The sequence below is a fragment of the Festucalex cinctus genome, chromosome 1 (genome assembly GCF_051991245.1).
Source record: "Festucalex cinctus isolate MCC-2025b chromosome 1, RoL_Fcin_1.0, whole genome shotgun sequence".
Classification (NCBI taxonomy): domain Eukaryota; kingdom Metazoa; phylum Chordata; class Actinopteri; order Syngnathiformes; family Syngnathidae; genus Festucalex; species Festucalex cinctus.
The window spans coordinates 16329489-16352502 of record NC_135411.1 but is presented as its reverse complement, the minus strand read 5'-3'; the positions used below and the strand labels follow the sequence as shown (position 1 = coordinate 16352502).

At 39.6% G+C, this 23014-nt stretch overlaps 1 protein-coding gene across 3 annotated transcripts in view; it reads right to left on the bottom strand.

The window, feature by feature from the left end:
• agap3 (ArfGAP with GTPase domain, ankyrin repeat and PH domain 3) overlaps nucleotides 1-23014 on the bottom strand; it is a 208439-nt gene that overhangs the window by 64080 nt on the left and 121345 nt on the right. For all 3 annotated transcript variants that reach the window (XM_077519531.1, XM_077519539.1, XM_077519550.1), the window contains exons 9-11: nucleotides 16049-16132; nucleotides 8620-8724; nucleotides 2804-2978 (exon numbers count right to left, since the gene is read on the bottom strand). In XM_077519531.1, the coding sequence (XP_077375657.1) occupies nucleotides 2804-2978; nucleotides 8620-8724; nucleotides 16049-16132 (364 nt within the window). The remainder of the gene's footprint in view (nucleotides 1-2803; nucleotides 2979-8619; nucleotides 8725-16048; nucleotides 16133-23014) is intronic.

Here is a 23014-nt window from a genome sequence, read left to right as displayed (position 1 = left end):
ATGTCACAAATTGATTTTTTTTTCGTAAATTTGTGAGTTTTTTTTCTTGCAGTTTGTCCACTTTATGTCACAAATATTAGATTTTTTTTTTCCTTGTAAATTTGTGATTTTTTTCCTAGCAAATTTGACACTGGATAATGTCGCAAATATTTGTTTGTTTGTTTTCTTGTAAATTTGTGTTTTTTCTTGGATGACCCCCCTCTAATATATACATGGCCCGAATACGTCGTGGTAGGTATGTGCTAGCCATGAGGATTATAGATAAAAGTAAGTTTCAGTGTGAGACAGTGCTTCATTTTTGTACAATATTCAACTGAATCCTGTGAAGTTTCATTTTGCGAGAGCAGGCAGGAAGTACATGCACCTCTCCTCCCTGTAATCTTGACTACAAGTGACGAGTCCTATTAATACTTGGAGGGCGCGGATCTGTCAGCGGTTACACACAAGCCGGGGGGGGGGCATCGTGTCTAAAAGGGTTGCGCTCAGCAGCCGGCAGAGAAATTAAACGTGGACGCCTGGCAAAGTGGTCTTCATCTTCCCGTCTTGCCCCGCCCTTCCTTTGCCTCGCCGCCACTATCCCTCTCCTGGCGGTGATTATAAAGGTCTTTAGAAGCGAGGGATGCATGAATTACCAAAGGCAAAGACAAGGCTTGTGATTTAGTCGCCCTGAATGAGAAATTACCCCTTTGTTCCCCTCATCAATTGCATGTCTAATGAAATCAAAACCCTGATCGCATAATCAGAAGAGGGTCCTCCACCCGGAGAGAGACCTGATGTGATTTGTAACCTTTCTCTCTCTAAATGCAGATTAAGGCCAATCTCACTCGCTTTGTTCCCAGATGTGCATGGCGACTGATAACGTCGGGAATTTACCTTGGAGGAACCTATACGAACCAGTTGGGGCTGTTTTACCCCCCCCTGAAAATCTCAGCCGTCCTGTTCCGAAGTGGGAACGACCCTGACGCCACGTCCTCGGCTCTGCAAACTCTTTCATCTTCTCTGCATTTTGACTAATTGAGACATTCGGCGGTGCCAGCGACCTGCCACGACAGTGCCGAGACTCCGCGGGTTTTTGGCTCGGAACATCGTTTCCTGGCCACTTGGCTCCAGTGAGAACCCGCCTCTCTCAACAGGGAGGGGAAGGCTAATTATTATTAATTACTCTTAAACGTGACCCCAATCACACTTTTAGCAGGCCAGCTCGCCACTCACTAGAGGCTTTATTTTTAAAACTTGAACCTCTGCCATGACGCTTTGGACCAGACTGAGCTCCTCACCCTTGCACAGACGTAACTAGGACATAGGTCGAGGCCACGTCCCAACAAAAGCAACTTTTTTTTTTTTTTTAATGCATCACTGATGAAGGACTATTAAAATGCTTCTCATGGCCGCTCGTTAAGGTCTCATTGTGCCACGCTAACTATGTGCGAGGCAGCTAATTTGCATGTGTGGAACATGTGGAGAACACGTAATTAACCTGCCGGGACACGCGCATTTTATGATGAATCACAAACCCGGGACATAGAATGAGCACAGTAATGACAGAGTCATTATACAGCGGAGCAATACGGTCAAGGAAGCTAAATTTAAGACTTTTTATTAACGCTTCAAACTTAGAAGTTCTCATTTGCTCAATGAGCTTCTAGAAATTGGCAATTAGGCTCAAAGGTATGTCACACGCAAAACATTGTGAGGCTAATTTCAAAATATGAAATATTTTAATGAAATTATTTTTAATTGACTGCAGGTTGAAGACTATTTAAATCTACTGTTTTCATACTCAAAATCGTTATTGAAGAAAACCAAAGTTTCCGACACTATGAAAAGTACCCTGAATGCATTTTGCTTTCGTAGCATTAGCAACTAGCAAGTGTGTAGCGTATGCTATTCTGTTGTCCCTAAGCGTCCTTTAAGTTGTTTAATGACAACAGTTGGAGTTAACTATAAAACTAAATACACAATGTTAAGAATTACATCCACTGTTATTATAAATGCAAAACATGCTTCGCTTTTAAAACATCGCTAGCCTAGCGTTAACAGGAAGTTAGCAAATGCTAACAGGAAGTTAGCATCAACATCGGGAGTGTTTTTCCTTCAAATAACGAATGTCCACACACAAATCTTGTGGGAACACCACACTGCCTCCTAGAGGCCAAAACACAAAGTAGCAGTCAGCATTTGTTCTTACTGTTTTTTTTTTCAGCTGCTATTATTTAACTTTATTGTTATTATTGTGTCATTGTCCTTTCAAGTTATATGCCCAGTAAATCGCAAGACTTGTGAAAATAACACAAGATAAAAATATATAAGAGAAAAGGTTTACAGCAGTTGTAAACAAGTAAGAATGGTTTTATTATTGACACATAAATCTGTACAATAACCTTGTATACCTCATGAAGTTTTTTTATATGGACTTGTCATTCAAAGCAGAGAATCTTAATAGTGAACGTTTGTGCATAAGTGACACCCATTGAAAAGGAATTCGGCAAGGGGTTAAGTTTATGCATTAGATATATATTTTTAAATAATTGGCAGATTAATCGGTAATCTGTATTTTTTTTCTTGCCAATAATAGGTATCGCATCATTGGTCAGGCCCTAATATTTGAATTTTATTTAGTTTTTAAAAAGTCATTATATTCCTTTTCATATACTTGTGGCAAATTCATTACGTTTAAAAATGCTGTTCCTTGCTGAAAAAAAAAGTGATCACTTATGCATGTTCAAATAAACAGTTGCAGTTTTGTACAGTTTGAACAAGGCCATTGAAACGTGACTCCATTAACGAAGCACGAAAGCGTTACCTGTGTTCCCGATGCCCAGTTGCAGGGCGCTACGGTCCTTGGTCATCCCGTTGGTCTTGGGGCTAGCGGTGGGGGCGACGGTGGTGGCCACGGCCCTCGGCGGTCGCTTCCCGGGTACTTTGACGGTCGTCCGCAGCAGGTCGATCTCCTTCCCGTGTACATTCTGCATGTAGTCCTGTGGGAGCAAAAAGAGTTTTTCTTCACAATGGATACGAGTGATTCACTAAAACGAGAATGGAGGGAAAAACGATTTGAAAGTCCATTGCTGTTAGTTAGTCAAGCAAATAGTTGTACGGTCATTATAAACCCACAAGGGTGCTCATGTGATTAAATGACATCAATGACAAGTGTACAGCGGAAGCAGACACTTTAGCAACATGCTAATGCGGTTAACAAGTGTACAACTGTCACATCAGTTGGCTATATTTTCTGTTTGCGGGCTACGTTTTATAACTTTTGTAACTAACTACATGACGTACTCACGTGACACGACTTGATGTGAAGTGGACTAATTGGCCAAAGCTTCATTTTGTTTAATAATTGCTGTCAATGATGATGTTGACACTTTAGCTAGTTAGCATGTCACGCTAATGGCTAACTCCATGGCGAATGTCACTGTTAGTGTAAGTATTTGTGTTGCTGGAGCTGAATAACAGGATTAATAAAAACAATGTGTTGCCCTTTATCATTGTTAAGTTATGAGTTACTTGTAGAACTGTTGTATAATACCACATTGTGATCAGAGGTGGGCATTCCATCACTACTGATGGACTGACTGTCAGTCCGTCACTGACCGATACTCGTTTTTTCTGATGAATGACGAGAACCTTCAAAATAATGTTGATTGAGTGATGACGGAAGTGTGGTTAAAGTAAAATGGCGGACTAACCATCACTGAAGTGTGGTGACAAAACAAAATGCCCACCTTGCTCTGACTGTGATTATCTTTGGCAAGACCAAATCACAATTGTGGTTATAAATAGTACAATAGTCCCGCTTGTAGGTTACTATTTTCCTACGTGAGAGCGCATTAAGAGTATGTATATTGTAAGAACCAATTAAAAAAAAATACATTGCTGGAAAAAAATAACTGAAAGTGGGGAAACACTTGACAGTAAATTTTAGAAATAATCTCACAAAGCTCGATAAATGTTCAGTTTGTGCACTACACGTGACATGAGAGAACTTCTCCTTTTTGACTTTCATTTTGATCTTTTAATATTCCTGTATGAGTATTTTTATTGAATTTCCTCTTGGTGGATTGTGTTCAAGCATAACACACAAAATGCCTTTTTCATTGACAATGCACAAAATAGCATCACACTTAAATATAACATTAAACAGCGAGAACTGACTTAGTCAATGAAATGAAGGATGCACGATAATGCTATTTTCAACCGATACGATAAACCAATCATTTAGAAAGTGCTGATGTTAATAACCGAAGTAACCCGATAATTGTTTGCAAAATGAACTTGAATACAAATATACTTTCGAGTCCTACTATAAGTCTAACATGTCCAAATACATTGAAACATTGTGTAAAGCACCATGAAGCTGAATTTTATTGATATTTCTACTTCAAAGAAAACCAGTAACTCATTTTGAGTTTACCAAAACAAAACAATCATGTTTTAAAAATCCAACAAAAAAAAAAACTAACATTTTGGTGAGACACAGTAAAGAAAGCCCACACTGGCTTCTGCCATGTCGCCATGATGCATCTTCTGTGAACACGAGGTTGCACACATTATGACATCACGGATATGCGACACTACCATAGGAGAGGGGAGGGGTTGAGGAGTTTGGCGCAATTTGAGCCACAACCACAACAGATGGACCAACGTAGCAGGTCTAATACTATCGGCTGATTTATTTATTATCTGGTTTATCTGTATGACATCAAATTGGTTGATGATTGCCGATAATTATTGGTGGATTTCGTCATTATCTGGTTTATCTGTTTGACGTCAAATTAGTCGGTAATTGCCAATGATTACGATATTACCGTGCATCCCTAAACGAAATGATGTAGTACATCATCAGCTGTCCCAACGCTGCCTCTTGAAACAGCCTCACCAATGAAAAGCAAACACTCCTTCTGTTTCAATTTGCTCTGAAGCCTAAATGTGGCGAGCCAGGTTGAAAATCATCGTGCTCAGCAGAAAGAAAGAGAAAACAAAAACAAAAACAAGAAAGCGGCGACCACGGCCGTCTTTTCCGTCCCCCCACCGGCTCCTGGCTTTTATTACCAAGCCATAAAGCACTCATTTCTTTCCCGAGCCTCCTTGCTAATTACCCAGTGAGCGCTCTCATTTCGTTTTATTGCGGGAATTAACAGCCAGATCGAAGCGTGCAAAGCTATTAAGATGTGTGATTAAGCCACATTCAATTAGTTTCTACAAACAATTTAATTGATGTAGCAGATAGAATTAACAGAAGGTGATTGTGTGGATGGCTTGGCTGGCTGTGAAATTAAAGGATCCCGCTCGCTCCCTCGTTCGTCTCTCTCTCCTTTCCCAGCCTCTCTCGTCCCGCTTCCGCCCCCCCCCCCCCTCGCGCACTTCCTCGCTCGGCGGCTCCGAACAAGCTGTTACGGAACTTAACGCAACCCTCATTCGGCGCTCCCTGCGCGAGGCCGCGCGTTCATAGAGCGGCCCACTGACCTGTGATGGCTGTAATGATCAAGAGATAGCAAGTTCAGTCAATTACGTACATCGTGGAACGGCGTAGCTCGGCTCGTAAATTAAGATGCTCGCGACTGCGCCGGAATCCATTTGCTGCGAGGCTGACCCGTCTCGTTAGACAGAAGACGTTAATAGCTTTCATTTTTTTATCTTGTCGGAACAGACGCTCGAATGCTGTGGTGCAAAACGTACCTGCCCGTGAAATATTTGGAAGTGGACCACACAGAAAGAATATATTTGATATTTTATTGATCCTCACCAAGTCTGATCTGTGTAATATGTGGCAAATGAGGCAATGACTTCGATAAAAAGCTCTGAAACGTTGCATCCGTTTCTGCCATTTTGACTGCTTGTACATGTGACATAACTGTTATTGAAGGGTAAAACAAACAAACATTGGAAAAAGTGTGAAAATAGCAGTATTACTACATCTGTCTAAATCAGTGATGGCATTTGGCAATTGATTTATTGTAAAAAAATCCAACAAAAATATTGGTAAAATAATGCATTTACAGTTAATGTATTTAGACGGTAATTGGCAAATTAATTATTCAATTAATTATGAATAATGCAATTATGATAAGAATGGAATGTTTAGATTTAAAATTGTATCATCATTATCATTATTATTATTATTATTATTAGGCATAGAAGATTTTATTTATAAAGCACTTAAAACAACCATTGCTGCATACATGGAATAAAAATCTCACAGTAAAGAGAGGTAAGAACAAAATAACACAAAATAAATAAATTAATAAATAACGTAAGTTACCAGACATGTGAAACTAGCTTTTTTTATTGAGCGCATTTTTTTTCTACCACTCTTCTACTTAGTTTTTTTTTTTTTTTTTAAATGGCAGTCAGGCACCACACTGCCCTTCCTAGGTCATTCTTGGTACTTCAACAGATGTCAGGTTTAATGGACCAGATTGTTGGTGGAGATATGATTATGTATGTGGTGTGCCATGGTGGCCATCTCAAGTAACACACTTTAAAGTAGGGATGTAACGATATCGAAACATCACGATCCGATATTATCATGATATGATGGTCACGATACGATAATTATCACAATATTGTGTGTGTGTGTGTGTGTGTATGTGGGGGGGGGGGATTTAAAAAAATGTCACAATATTGTAAAAATAAATAAATAAATAAATAAAATAAAAAGAGCTCATACTAAAAAAAGCACAATATTGTGCTTTTGTACATAACAACAATCCATATAAACCACCTACAATTGCTAATAACAAAATATTGTTATTGAGGCACTTACAAGCACACATTGATTGCTTCACAAGCAAATTAGGTTCCCCTTCATCTGACAATTAGCATAGAATTTAAACATAGAAGACCAAAACATCCCTAATGAAAGTTAAATTGCACTAATAAACTAGCCACTAGAGGGTGCAAGAACTACACAAATGGAAATCAACGTGACTTTTTTAACAGCTGTGTTCCTTTTAAATATTGTGAACACGACGATGACGATAATGTGGCAGTTTTAATATCACAATATCATAATATTGCCCTTATCGTAACATCCCTACTTTAAAGGGGAAGTCACCCCCATTTTTAAATTTATTATTATTATTATTATTTTTTTTTTTTAATCACAATAATATGTTCTATGCAGCCCCACTAGTCTAAATATGGTATTCTGGTAAATAATTGCTGCGATTGGCTGGCAACCAGTCCAGGGTGTACTCTGCCTACTGCCCAAAGCCAGCTGAGATAGGCGCCAGCACCCCCCGCGACCACTTGTGAGGAATAAGCAGGCAAGAAAATGGATGGTTAATATTGTATTACTGGAATACGAGCTAAGCAGCAAAATCCAGCCGTTTTTATCCATCTCAGGGGGTGGCCATTTTGCCACTGTAACAACCAATCACAGCTCAGCTTCAGAAAACAGGTGAGCTGTGATTGGTCAATGTCTGAGCCCTGAGCAACATTGATGTCATCTTCAGTCGACAGCAAGTAGCAAAATGGCCGCCTCCTGATGGCTGGATTTTGTTTCATAACTCTTATTCCACAAATGTAATATTAATCAGAATGTCATGTTGAGACCAGTGAGGTCACAAAAAACATATTATTGTCAAGAAATGGTTAAAGGGATACTTTACTTATTTAGCCCATTACAGCAATAAAAAGTTTAATATTTTGTCTATAACTAATTTGATACTTTCATTATTTTTCACGAACAATTAGTACCTTTAAAAACACATTTTGCAACTTGCTGTCGACTGAAAATGACATCACAAGGGCTCAGGTAACCAATCACAGCTCACCTGTTTTCTAGGTTTGGTCAGGTAACATTCACAAGCTTAGCTGTGATTGGTTACCTGAACCCTTGTGAAGTCATTTTCAGTCGACAGCAAATTGCAAGATGTGTTTGTAAAGGTACTAATTGTACATGAAAAATAATGAAAATATCAAATTTATTATCGGCAAAATATTCATGTTTGACTGCCAAAAATGGCTAAATAAGTAAAGTATCCCTTTAAGATTGACGTCCACTTCCAGAGCAGTATCCACACCCACTTTTTCCCCTTGCTACGTTTACGGGTCTCCCATATTTAAAAATCGGCATTTGTATACCTCACTGAAAGCGTGCACAAAAGAAGAGTCATAGATGGAGACGGACGTTCTTCGGCGTGGCACCGACAGCCAGTCGGGTGTTTAAGGCGTATTAGCGGCCCGGCGGGACGGTGACAAAGACGGATGCGGAGGGCCGGTCAGGCTCGGCTGCCACGCGGGGAGAGCCATCACAAGTACATGGCAGCGTGGGGCCGAGACGCGGCCGTGTCTCCATTAGCCGTCGGCGGGAACGAGCGCCGCGGGAGGGAGAGATGACCACCAGGACGCCCCTCTTGCTTAACACTAATGCCCGAGACAGGAGAGTGGCTTAAACAGCCATTATACAGCAATCAAGCCCAGGCCAATCATTAGCTACGTGTTTGTAATCGACTCCGATGCAGCAGCGGTAGTAAATGTAATCGCACGGAGAGCGAGTGAAGCTCGGCGGTCGGGACGGAGGGAGCGGACCAAACACATAAACCCGATTGAAAAAGAAATGGAATGTGAGGAGGAGGAGGAGGAGGGGCTTGCGGGCGCGACGATACTCACGTGTAAGCTGGGGTGATAAGTGAGGACGCCGTTATCGCACAGCGTGACGTACTTCTTCTTCCATTCCTTGTTGAGGGATTTGCCACTTCGCTTCAGGAGGATTCCCTGGAAGAGACGACATCACGCGCGGTGAGCGGCAGCCATCGATGGACGTTTAAACAACATGAAATCAGCTCGCGCCGCTATGACGCAGAGCGCTCGGAGCAACAAGAACTCATCGGGTCGGAAATGTTAAGCACAAGTTTGTCTGAAGTAGAGGTTTACCTATAAAGCGAGCATTGCAGCAAACATACCACAAAAAAAATCAACACAAACTTTTTGTTTACAATAACATGTTGAATGTGCCTCCACTAGTCCAAACATAACATTTTAAATCCTACAGCAATTGAGGAATGTGTTATGCAGCGAAATCCACCCGTTTTTATCCATCTCGGGGGACGGCCATTTTGTCACTTGCTGTCGACTGAAGATGACATCACAGTTGCTCAGGTCACGACCAATCGCGGCTCCCCTGTTTTCTGGTAGTTTGGTAATGTGACGTTTACAAGCTGAGCCGTGACTGGCCGTCACCTGGGCCCTGAGCAGCTGTGATGTCATCTTTAGTTGACAGAAAGTGACAAAATGACCACCCCCTGAGATGGAAAAAAACAAAAAACAAAAACGGTTGGATTTTGCTGCTTAACTCATATTCCACAAACACAATATTATTCAAAATACCGTGTCTAAACTAGTGGGACTGTAAAAAATTTATTATTGTAAAGAAAATGTTTGGGTTGACTTCCCCGTTAAGATTTATTTATACTTTATTTTTTCTTTTTCCTCCTAAATACGGAAATAATTTATTTAATACACTGAAAAAAAAAAAAAAAAAAAGCATCTTGTGTTTTTTGAGGGCTAAAACAGTAATTTAAGTTGGAACAACTTTAAAATATAAATTGTTGACATTTACGTCAACTACAGTATGTAGTTTTTTTTCTTTTCTTATATCTTTAAATTCAAGGAACAACAACAAAAGTGGAACCGTTTTGTAAACTCTTATTTCTTTTTCACAACAGTAAAACTTTAAATATTTAGCCCAACTTTAAATTTTATCAAGTTGCCTTGAATTTTTGAGTTTATTCAACAAAACCACTGTATACATGTACTATAATTAAAAGTGAAGAACATTTTTTTTCTTTGATGTATTAATGGATTAATCATTAGTAATGAAAAAAATGAAAAGAAAGCACTTTTTTTTTTTTTTTTTTAATTACCTATTTTTTTTTACCTGCACATTTTTGCTTGTATTTTTTTTTGGACAAACGGAACCCATTTGTTATAAAAATCAAATCCGGCTCTTCAGCACTAAAATTTGTCCACCCATAATCTAACCTAATCAGATTTTTGAAATTTGATTTAATCCATATTATATGGTGCATTCCACAAATGGCCGACACGCTACGGAGAAAACTCTTCCGTTACGTCGACCAACAAAAGTGTCACAGCACAGTTTGCAATGTCAACATTTTAAAACACATATAAACATCCTAAAATTTAGTGATAATAAAGAAGAAATCTGAAAAGATTCCCTCCAATTGAGTGGCTGTCATCTTTAGTGATGCAAGTGATTCGTTGTGGTGACCATCTGAACCTTCGCACTCCTTTGGGGCACATTCAGACCTCCTTCCTGCATTCATACACATAACACGGCGAACTCTGGAAGACCCCTCTAATCCGGGGGATTAGGGAGTGTGATCGCCCCCTTCAAAGCCCTTTTTTTCCTTTTTTTTCCCCCCTATTGGACTTTATCATCCAATGTAGGGGTGGCGGCCGTGGGGGGGCTTTTAAGGTTCTCTTATCTGCCGAGGGAATCCGCTGGCAAACAAAGCAAGTTCCTCGGCTGGAGGTGACCAAACGCTTCTGACACAAGGAGGGCCAGCAGGCTCTCTGCTGTTAAATGGTGAGGAGGGGCACGCTTAATTAGGGGATTAAACATAGCCCATGTTTGTGCTTTTACAGCCATTGTGTGTATGTGATGGAGAAGGGAATGTGGAGGAGGAGGGTGTGTGTTTGCTTGCAAGGCCCAAACTGCAGGCTTTAATCCTGATTAACACATCAGGAAGTTGACCGTCGGTGACCTGGGCACCAGGCTGTTTGCCGACAATCATCCTAATCCCGACCGTCACTTTGTTGGTGTGTGTGTGTGCACGTGCACGCGCGAGTTTTTGGTTTTAATTTCATCAGGAAGCGCAGCAATTTTGTATTGCCAAATTGACACATTTTTCATATAACTTTCTCATTTTAATATCTGCGGTATATTTGCTACATGTCATTTTCCACACTGGCATTAGTAATTGTACAATTTAATTACCCAGATTTGCTATATAATCACTGTAATTACATTGTTTGTTTGTTCTCATAATAATTTTGTGACTGTGCATCAGTGTTAAAGAGATACTTCACTTATTCAGCCCATTATAGCAATAAAAAGTTAATATTTTTTATTAATTTGATACTTTCATTATTTTTCACATACAATTAGTCCCTGTAACTCTTTGACTGCCAAAAACGTTAAATAACGATTCTTAAAATCACGACGTATGCCGCCATAAACATTAAATAACGTCAACTGTTTTTTGTTGTTGTTTTTTTTTAAATCATTGGGCAGTGCAACATCTAAATGCAGAACTGCCTGGTCAATAGGTTGTGGAATCAAAAACATTAACTATGGCCAGCAGATGGCAGCATTTCATCTCTTTACAATGGGGATGCCGGCGTATGAAATTACAATGAAACATGACTTTTCAAGGATGATGTGAATGATCAAAATGCCTTTGTCATATTAATTTTTTTTTTGATAACGTATGGCAGTAAAAGAGTTAAAACACATTTTGTAAATTGCTGTCGACTGAAAATGACATCACAAGGGCTCAGGTAACCAATCACAGATGACCTGTTTTCTAGGTTTGGTCATGTGACATTCACAAGCTGAGCTGTGATTGGTTACCTGAGCCCTTTGTGATGTCATTTTCAGTCGACAGCAAGTTGCAAAATGTGTTTTTAAAGGTACTAATTGTACGTGAAAAATAATGAAAATATCAAATTTATTATAGGCAAAATATTAATGTTTGACTGCCAAAAATGACTAAATAAGTAAAGTATCCCTTTAATTGGGACCCCCCCCCCAAAAAAAAAGAGATGAAATTATGTATTTTAAATAACAGAAAATTAACTTTCTTTTTCAACGACCTCGTTTCCGTTGTTAAAGTTTTTAGGAATCAAAAAGTGCTTTTAACCTAATTACTTTTTTTTTAATGGATGCTTTTATGGTAAACTTGATGATGTCCTTCAGCTAATCACTCCCCCTCTTCTCATCGCCATCAATAAAATAAATGTAAACAAGTATAAACAGCGCTTTCTAATCATAGAAAGCAAAATGACGGCGCCGGCGGGCAACCCGGGTCGCCGTCGCGCCGCGTGTTCTTACAAGAAAATATGCTGTTCATCTCATGATCTTGCTGGGGCGTGCACTAATCTATATGTGCAATCACAAGGCGCCGCTTCTTCGCATTATTCGACGGCGGCGTGAAGCGGATCGATAGACGACGCCGCGGCGATAATGTGAAAATCTTTAACAACGGACGGAATCATTTTTCATTTGTGTCACATCCGGTTGCCGGCAAACGGCGAGCGAGGCGTGATGCTTGTGAGCTTGCCGTTATGTGGTTCGTATGGAGAGTGAGGGGAGCAGATTTCATGTGTGGGTGACTAAATCGTAGACCTCAACCTCACCTAGAAAAAAATTGATGTTAGCCAATTACGGCATCGTAGGTTGAAATTTTGACTTTGTCGAGGAAGTTCCATATTTATAGGCCCACCGTGTGCACACGTTAGCTGTCCATACCTCCTCAGCAGTTGTCCTCCCGAACTATTTTTATAGATGGGAGGGGGGAGTGAGGGGGGTAGGCCTGCCGTGCGTAATTTGGCCCTGCTTGAAGGAGGGGGGTGGGGGAGTGGTAATTAAGATCACATTGAGACTTTGATCCCCCTTGATTGTCCATTTGACTGGCCTGCAGATCTGTTAGTCACACTACACCCCTCCACCCTCGAAAAACTCCTTTGTAGATAAAGAAAAAAAAAGTGGGGTGGAATGGGAGGTGTCATGATACTTTAAGAAGGTGGTGCCACATAATGTGTTGCTTAACAATGCGAGGGCTTTACCCTCAAGATGGCTCGAAGGTGCATGGGTGTGCGTGAGTGTTTAACTTCCTGCTCACCTGGAACAGGTAGACAAGCAAGGGAATGACATTCATCTACTTTAGAAGGCACGACAACGAATGCAAACATGTTGTGGGCAGATATTTATGACCATGTTTAAAATGGAGGATTTGGACTCAAATGTGTCATTAATTCCATATTGTATCTTATTCAGTGTCATTTCATTAAAAAAAATATATATAATTCAGAACTTTTCTAATGTATCATTCATTGTATTTATTTAGCCATGTATATAATGATGTAATGTTAATATGTTATTATGACACAAACAAAGTAAATCAAATCATTGCAGCAGGCATGATTTAACTCATTCACTCCCAGCCATTTTGACAGAAGCAATCCCGTTCGCTCCCGGCTGTTTTACTGGATTTTGACTGATTTTGCAAGGCCCACAGAATATTGTGTTCAATTGCTATAAAAGGAACCTACCAAAAGAAAGATGAAAGTCTCTTCTTTAATCAGGAAAAAAAAAGTATGTTTCTATCTGTTTCTGTTTTGCAGCAATTAGCATTAGAAGAGAGCTAAGTTTTAGCGGTTTTCACAAATCTATTTAAAATTGGAAGTAATTGAGGTTTTTTTCTAGATGGCCCTGGTTGATCTCCTTTGCTCTGGTGCCACCTGCTGGCCGGTTGTGTAATAACTACCATTTCTGCAACCGTTCAAAGCCTTCTGTATGCTCTAGCATAAAAACAAAACAAAAAAACAAAACAAAAACAACAACAAAAAAACTGTATAAATACGTCTTTGGGACACTTACAACATTAAAAAAACAACGTATTTACACGTTATTGGGAGCAAATGAGTTAATATAAAGTTCTACTTCAGTGTATGAGTAGTATTTAATTTAGTACAAAGTAAGAACAGCTATGCGATCGATAAACATAAAAGACATTACATTTAATTACTACAAATTACTTAAATATATGAATAGGTATGCTTATAGTGATGCAAACAGTGCAACACAAATGCTCACTTTTTATTAACATGTTAATCATTTATGTATTTATTATTGTAGTTTGTGTTCTACATTATGCTGACAACCGTTCACGATATTTTGCCCTATGAATATACCGCAATAATATTAACAACGGCCATTAACAATAACACAAGTTATTTATAATGCAAAATATCAAATAAAAATGTTTCTCTGACAGTGCAATTCAAGCAATTGTCATTACAAAGGCAGAAATTATAATAAAACATATTAATCTGACCAACATGATAATTATTATAAACTTAAGGATATTAATCATATAAATATATTTTTTGTCTTTTGACATTAGTGTTACATATTGTATGCTCCCAGTATGTCAGTAAAGCCACAGTGGTGCTTGGGAATTTGTGAGTCGCCTTCAATACCGCTTTATCTGTGCTGTGCTACCATCTAGTGGCCATTTTAACACACGACAGGTGAAACATCTCAGAAGCACTTTCATTGGGCAACTAAAGCAATTGTTTCCAACCTTTATTGAGCCATGGCTCAGATTTGACATGAATATAATCTCAAGGCAGTTTAAAAATACATATATACTGAAATAATGGCCTCCTCTCAATTCACTCACCATTTACTTGAGTGTGAAACCTGAGCCTGTTTAGTTAACATGAAGATATCACTTTGTTGTAATAGGGAAAAGGTAGATACATAGATTAAGTCTTTCTTCTAGTGGAAGAGCAAGATATATTTAAATATTTTTTTTTAAATAAATTATTTTCATACCAATTAGGTTAAATTGTGTTTTTCCCATAGTACACCTACACAGAATATTCTGTAGTGTAAATCTGACTCTATTAAAGTAATTTTTGACTCTATTCAGATAGGGACCAAATAGACTCAGTTTTAGAGTAAACTAAGATTTATACTAGCAAGAAAGTAAAATAAAAAATAAAATAAAATGAAACTGACTCAAGGGTTCAGGTTCGAACTCACGGCCTTCAGCTTGGGAGACGGCCACTCTACTACCTGGGCTATGCCCCTCCTACTGTTTGCTTTTCTCCAAGCGACCAAAGATCGTTGTTGGTCTGTTGGAGTTTGGAAGATTCCGTGCAATCATGGAATCAGCTGCAGCTGACATGAGCGATATACTAGCAGAAAACAGGAAATGTGTGTCTCCTCCCAAGCTGTAGGTTGACCTTGAGTTGATTTCATTTTTTATTTTTTTTTCCAATTCTTTACTCTCTTCGAAGTGTAAATGTTATTCTGAAACTGAGTCTATTTGGTCCCACTCTAAAGAGAGTCAAATTGACTCTACAGAATTTACTGTGTGATTATCTTTCATGGCACAGTAGAAGTTGGGAATCACTACTACGACTGTACTAAAAAATGGGCCCAAATTTATTTGGGCAATTTCGAGTAGATCCGAGTCATTTGTGGTCATCCATAAATCTCATTCACTCGCAGCCATTTTCACTGAAGCAACCCCCTTCACTCCCGGCTGTTTTACTGGATTTTGACTGATTTTGCAAGGCCCACAGAATATTCTGTTCTATTGCTATAAAAACATGGAAACTACCAAAAGAAAGATTAGTCTATTCTTTCATCAATTAGATTTTTGTTTCCGTTTTCCAGTAATTAGCATTAGATATATAGCTGAGTTTTATCATTATTCACAAATCTGCTTAGAATTGTGGGCAAACGGCTTGTTTTCATCATGGCCCTTTGTTGTGCTCTTATACTCTGATGCCACCTGCTGGCCGTTTTTGTAATTACTACAATTTTTTCACCCGTTCTCTGTAGTTGTGATTCTGCATCAAAGCCTTCTGAATGCTCTAGCATAAAAAATAAACACATATTGAGGATACTTAATACATTTAAAATAGAACGTATTTATACGTTTTGGGGCGCAAATGAGATAAAATCAGTCAGGTGAGATTATTATTATTTTTTTTTATATCATCTTATATATTGTTTCAAAGGGGAAGTCAACCCAAAAATGTTATTTCCAATAATGTGTTCGATGCGCCACCATGATATTCTGATTAAAGTTTGTAGAATGGGAGTCACAAATACTGAAAATGACATCGCAGTTGCTCAGGGCTCAGGTAACGACCAATCACGGCTGACCTGTTTTCTGAGTTTGGTCACGCGACGTTTGCAAGCTGAGCCGTGATTGGCTCTATACTCACCCGGTGCATTGTGGGAAACTGAGGCTGTAACGTGTGTGCGCGTGCTCACCTGTTTGATAGGAATGGCCCTTCCACTGCCTATGCTGTCTGTCTTACTCTCAACGCTCTTTGACTGCTCGCTGGCTTTCCGCGACTGCAAGGAGAACGAGAGACACAATCAGACGCCGCCCACGATGATGATGATAATGATGATGTCATGGTTTGTGTTGTGCAAGAGTATGAACGTGTGTGTGCGTGTATCTGCGTTTGTTTTTGTGTGTGTGTGTGAGTTGCAACATAAAAGTCCAAAACAAAACAGCTCAAAGACAAAAAGCAGAGCAGCGCGACAAAGAGCAGTAACACCAACGTGCAAAAGCAAGACCACAATTGACACACATCTCAACACTGAGGACGACCACATATTTATTCTGAGGTTGATTTTTGAGTCATGACTCAGCCCTGAAACCCTTTTTCGGCGATCCGTTTTGCTGCCGGTTTGACTCCCAGCTCAGGTGGGGGCGAGCGGCTGCCGCTTGCGCATAACGCAGTCGATATATTAAAAGTTTAAAAAAGGAGAGAAGGGATTAGTTCATGTTAGTTATCAGCAGCTTCCCACGACCTGAAAACTCCTAAAAGGGTATAAGCAGCTTCTACATGTCAAATAAGTCACATCTTTCCTTCAAAACAGGGGAAAAGAGCATCTTTGCATCATAATTTGTTCAATAAAGCTTCCCACCAAAAAAAAAAAAAAAAAGATGAATCGGGACAGACGTGCATGGTCTCACTCAGAACATGAAGAAAAACGCCCATGCACGCATGAAGAGAGGAAGACTTGGCACTCACGTTTCATATCTCTAACATTTTTATTTGTTTTGACCGTTAGGATGACTTGTTTGAGCTTCTATACAGACACCATACAAAGCAAGTCACAAAGTTCACTTCAAAATATTCAACAGATTGAGAGCCAAACATTTGCAGTTCCCCACAAAGTATAGGATGGACGATAAAAGGCAGTATTTCATTTCATATATGTTCTTCCTTTTTTTTCTTTTTTTTTCCATGTATAGAATCAAATACAATACAAGATATACAGCAGTCTATCGGGTTGAAGGTAAGTCGGCTCGTGATAGAAAAAGCGATTATGCGAGAGTTCGTCATCATCTCCGGGAAAAAAAAAAAAAAAAAAAAAGATAGAAGAACAGAAGAATAATCAATAAATAAATCAAGTGGAAAATACATACAAGTGGAACTACATTCATACAGGTCGGTGCAACCCCAGCTTGTCTCTACGCTAACTGACTTTTATGAAGGCCTTCATAAAAATAAAAACTGCTCTAGTCTAACTTGCAAAGGAGAAGGAATCAAAGAAAAGACAAAGAAGAAGAAAAGAAGAACGTGGCAACTCGAGTCCTTCAGTCCGGCTTCATGGCAAAAAGGCAGTGTGATGATGTAACGTGTGGGGGGGACGTGTGTCCTTTTGACATACAGGTCCAACTTTTGTGTGTGTGCGTGTTTTGTTTTTTAAATGTATATATGTGTGTGTGTGTGTGTGAGTGAGTTGGGGGTGGGGCATTTCCAGTACAGTCCCTGCAGTCTGTCTCGCGCTAATTTCTCATTATTCTAAATCTCTTCTAATCGGGGGGTGGAATTGGAAAGCCCTTGTAGTTGACCGAAGGATCTGTAAATGGGACATTATTGGGATTCTATAAATAGCACTGGATGACCATGAGGAAGGAAATTGTTGCAAATTCCGAGCTTAATGTGCTTGTCAACGCGCATAAAAGAAGGACAGACGTCTTAGCAAGTTCTTCGTAATGGAAGCACTAGGAAGGAGGATGGTATGATCCAAGATGGCGGCAAGGGAGGTGCGTCAGAATAATTAATAGGGGCTTTTTTTTTTTTTTTTTTTTTTATTTGAATTGTGGGACATTAAGGCATATTCCCGTCCCTCCAATCATCAATCAATCAAAAAACAACAACACGGCGTGACTACTTACACAAGATTAAAAAAAAAAAAAAACTTCGGACAAGGACGATTGGGAATATTATTTCTCTCTCTCCAAAAAGGTTCTTCATTGCTATATTAACTGTACACCCCTCTCCCCTTCCTCCTCTTCCTCCAGACCTCCTCCCACCCCCCCTCCTCCTCCTCGCTGCTCCTCAGAAGGTCATGAGCTGAAACTCCCGCTCGGCCTGCCACTCGGGCACCCACACCGGGTAGGTGGCGTGCTTCGGAATCTCCATGACGCGGACGGGGAGGAGCGGATCGTTTCTCTGGTGGACATGGTTAGTCACTACCTAGCAAGGGAGGAGGAAGGGGGAGTAAGGGGGGGAGGGGAGGGGGAGGGGGAGACAACAAAAAGGGAGGTATAGCACAAGGCCTGGACTGCTCGGAGGGCCGCCCACGCGCGGCTCCCACAGCAGCCGTGGAAAGGCGGTAAAGGAGGATGAAGAAGAGCAGGTAGAGGACAGCGGGGGGGAGGTCAGCGTCAAGAGGGGACTGACCAAAGAGGAGAAGAGGGGGACAGGGGGGGAGAAGAGGCAAGAAAAGAAGCAATCTCACCTTGCCTGCACTGTCAGAAAATAGGGTCGTTTTTTGACTTTAAAATTCCCCAAAAGTCTCAATTTTTGAGGGGTTCGCCAATCGTCAGGATGAATCGAATTTACCTGAGGAGGAAGCCGGGAAGGTAACCCCTGGTCCAAATTAAAGCAGTGGCATAGCATGGGGTGGAGAAAAAGGGGCGATATGGTGGCAGAGAACTAGAAACACCGTAATTGCCAAACTATAAGCTGCAACTTTTTTCACACGCTTTCAACCGTGCGGTTTATAAAATGATGCGGCTAATAGATGAATTTTGACATCCTGAACCGTAACAAGCATTTGTAGTCATACAATTAATTAAATTAACACGAAGCGAGAGAATATTTGATCTTTTTCTCATTCTGTGTGGGAGGATTTCCCATCGACAAATTGATTTATTTTCACATTGATATCTTTGGGGATCTATTTTGTACTGTGGATGAGGCCATCGGCGGAAGGTTACATGAAAAGAAGGGGGGAACTTCTGCCATTAATTTAAAGCGTGCATGTGTCCTCTTTTTGTTTTTTTTGTTTTTTTGCTTGTTTTAGAGCAGTGGTGTCCAAACTACGGCCCGGGGGCTATTTGCGGCCCGCCGTCCATTTTTTGGTGGCCCGCGACATATGCCAAAAATGGCATTTGACTCAGTTCAAATAAAATAAACAAAACAAAAATGTTTGGAGATGGTCAAAGTAAGAAGGGAGGGTATCGAAAAACAGGTGCCATTAAAGGTTATTATAGTGAACTAAAACTAATAAAAAATGTAAATGAAAAAAACAATAGTTACTGAAAGAAAATAAAAACGAAAATACTTTTAAAAAAATGAAAAACTAAGTGAAACTACATTTTATGTTAACAAAACTAAAACTAACTAATTATAGCAAACATGTCCTTCATTTTAGTCTTTGGTAATTAATTTAATGCATGAGCCTTTGGGGATTATTTTAAATGTGATTTTTAGTATATTTATTTTGATATCAACCGGAATAATGACGTTTGAAAGTATGTCACAAAAGTGACGTCATCTAGCAGCAGCCAATAGAAAAGCAGCTTCAGGTGACGTTGCTCCCATGGTGGTTTTTAAATATTGTACACAAGTAATACACATTAAAAAAAAAAAAAAAAACTAATACTAATACTGAAACTAACAAACTAAACTAAAACTAAGTAAATTTTTTTTTAAAGAACTAAACTAACAACCCTGAAAATTAATAAAAACTAACTAAAATGAAAAATTCCAAAACTATAATAACCCTACTGCCATATTACAAATAAATTGGTTTATATACTGTAGCATTTTTCTAAATATGCAAAAGCACAAATAAATGATTTGTACAATTTTTAGGACTAAACACAATTTCTCTTCATCACATTATGTGGAATTTTGCCGTGACACTGTGATTGTCCATGACATGGGGAAGAATGACTTGCCTGCATTCTGCGAGTTGAAAGTGGGTAAGCGAGATCTTCTGCTTACAATAATGAAAGTGGTCACTTACATAGTACCGTCTTTCTTTGTAAATATCTCATTTTCAATGTGGGCACATGCGGCTTATAATCAGGTACGCCTTATAGTCCAGCAATCACGCTAAGTCTTCCGCTCTACCTCGCAAAATTACAAAAGAAAAAAATGGAAAAAAGGAGCATCCTCTACTATTCTCTAAAAATACAAATTTGCTGGAACTATGCTGATGTGAGTTCAGGATCTTCATTTAGACAAAATGACCGCTCATTAGCAACACTACAGTAAAATCATTTTGCATCCCATCCTCTTCCCATTTAACATTCCTCATCTTTCATGGAGGGCCTCCCAAACTTGGGGCCCGGTCTCCAAAAGGGAGGTGGTGGGTTGACTTTTGTTGGCTTGCCGACAGTTAGGCGGAAGAAAATTGTGTTGTGGAAGAACAAAATGTGCAATTTGGGACATAAGTTTCAAATGTTTGGGAAGCCCCGGCCTACATTTTTAATGAATCCCATCGGAAATTATGATGTGGCAAGGGGGAAGTTAACAAGATGACACAATTTTGGAAGGGTGCACAATTTTCAAAGGAGAAAAATATTAGTCTGATTATAATGATTTCACCCCGATCTTCCTATTTAACGGTCTCTGTTCGTCATGGCGTTTCTTTAACGTACAATCTCGGCCAGGAATTCCCAAAATGGCCTAGAACAAGTCGAGGGTCAATTTTTGATGGGTCACCAAGAAGAAAAATTGCTAGAAAAGTTTCCTAACGAACGTTATAGGGAGTGACGTAAGATGACGTTGGGTAAGCCGCATTTTTATGTATTTATTTATTTATTTACGGAGCCACAACACTGACAATAAGATTTGGTATTGAAAAAACAAATGTCAATATGTAAAAAGCTGTATTGACATTGAAATAAGAATTGGCATTTTAAAACAAGTATTGACATTGTAAAAGGTTGCATTGAAAAATAAAAGACAGATATTTAAAAAAAAAAAAAAAAAAGAATTTTCTTTTTCAATGTCAATCTGCAGATTTTTTTTACACTCCTTTTTTTTTTTTTTTTTTTTTAAACAAGTGTCAGGTTTTCAGCTTCAGTTCTCTTTTTTTCTATTTCAACTTATTGGCAGCGTAGTAATGTGGAGGGGCGGGGCTTTGAGCGTGAGAGAAGAGGTGAGAGTGCACCCTCTGTCGGCTAATACAACAAATTCACCAGGAACTCGCCACAAGGTTATGTGGTTAGATATGTTACTTGTGGCAATAAAACCACAATGTTTGAAATTACTTTATGCATCATTTCATGCTAATTTAGCTAACGTGCTAAGTGATTTACTGCAGAAACATTAACACTGACGTCACAAGGTTGGAAAAAAAAAAAAAAAACACAGGCGGTTTTGCAGTTCCTGGTGAACTTGAGCTGGCAGGCGTTCTCGTGCCCAAAGCCCCGCCCCCAACCCCGCCCCTCCACTAAAAACACTGCCAATAAGTTACTTGTTTCAATATCAATGCAGCTTTATCAACAATATATTTTTTTCAATACCAGATCTTATTGTAAATGTTGTGGCTCCATATTTATTTAGCTGTCAAAATTCTAAAAGAAGAAGAAAAACAAAAATATATACAGTAGTTGTATTACTAGAAGTGGGGGTCAAATGGGGTATATGCCACGGAAGAGAAGGGACTGTTTTTGCACATCAGTTTGTTTCCGGTTCAGTTTGCGACGTGTGGACTGCGTCAAAAATACTTGTGCTTCCGACTTTGTGCCCCTCGGTTGCGCGTTCGGAAACAAACTGATGTGCAAAATCACGTCCTGCCTCTTCCGTGGGCATATACCCCATTGTATTCATAAGGATTCGAAAAAAATAATCAGCGGCAGTGGCATAGCTGGTTGGGAGTTGAGGCCAACTTTTTTAGGGTGGACGCTCCATAGTAGTAGTAGCTGAAGTAGAATGTTCCTGAGTTTTTGTTTTTTGCCCCCATGGTGGTTCCTGAAGCTACAATCTACACCAGAAATTCCTAAACATTCCAAACGGCTTGCTATATTTTCATTATTTTCTGCATTGCTGCTCTTAACATATGGTGGCCCTAATGGCTAAAAAGTACTTTACACAACAGATCTGAATATATGACTGGATAGCCGCTAGCCCATACAAAGCCCACCGTACAAGCTGTTGAAGTTGCAGGGCGGCCATCTTGCTCCTTCCGTCGCTTGAGCAGACTACTGTATAAAGTATACGGTATACGTACAGATGAGACATATACAGCTCGTAGGCAGTTCGTATAAGGCCGGGGAGCAGGGTGGAGGTTTGTGGAGGGCTAACAAGTAAAGTATTTACCGTATTTTCACGACTATAAGGCGCACCTAAAAGCCTTCAATTTTTTCAAAAGCTGACCATGCGCTTTATAATCCAGTGCGCCTTAATAATGGCTCAATATTGAGCCGCAACAGGTCTCACTGTCAAGACGCTATCGGTGACCCTGTACGATCGGTGACGCGCATGCGCAGAAGATCCCGCCATCTTGGATCGCTAGCTAATACTAATACTTTACCTCAGAGAAAATAATAAAACAGCTGTTTATTCATTTTGGGAGTGAATGGAGTTGTCAGAAAGCTGGTTTGTAATCTATTAATAAAGTTTGACTGACCTATCTGACTGTTTTGTTGACATTCCCTTTAGCGCAGCACCGTCTAATGGATGCTTAATGTAACCCCAGTCTCTACTGTAGCGCCTTATATATGGAAAAAGTTTTAAATATGTCATTCATTGAAGGTGCGCCTTATAAGGCGGTGCGCCTTATAGTGCGGAAAATACGGTAAGTATAAAGTCCTCTGGTTAATGTTTACGAATTTAAAACATCATAAATCATGCTGTTTCAACTAAGTACTGTCTCAAATGTTCTTCAGTTTCCATCCATCCATCCATCCATCTCCTTAACCGCTTGCTCCTCACAAGGGTCGCGGGGGGTGCTGGAGCCTATCCCAGCCAGCTT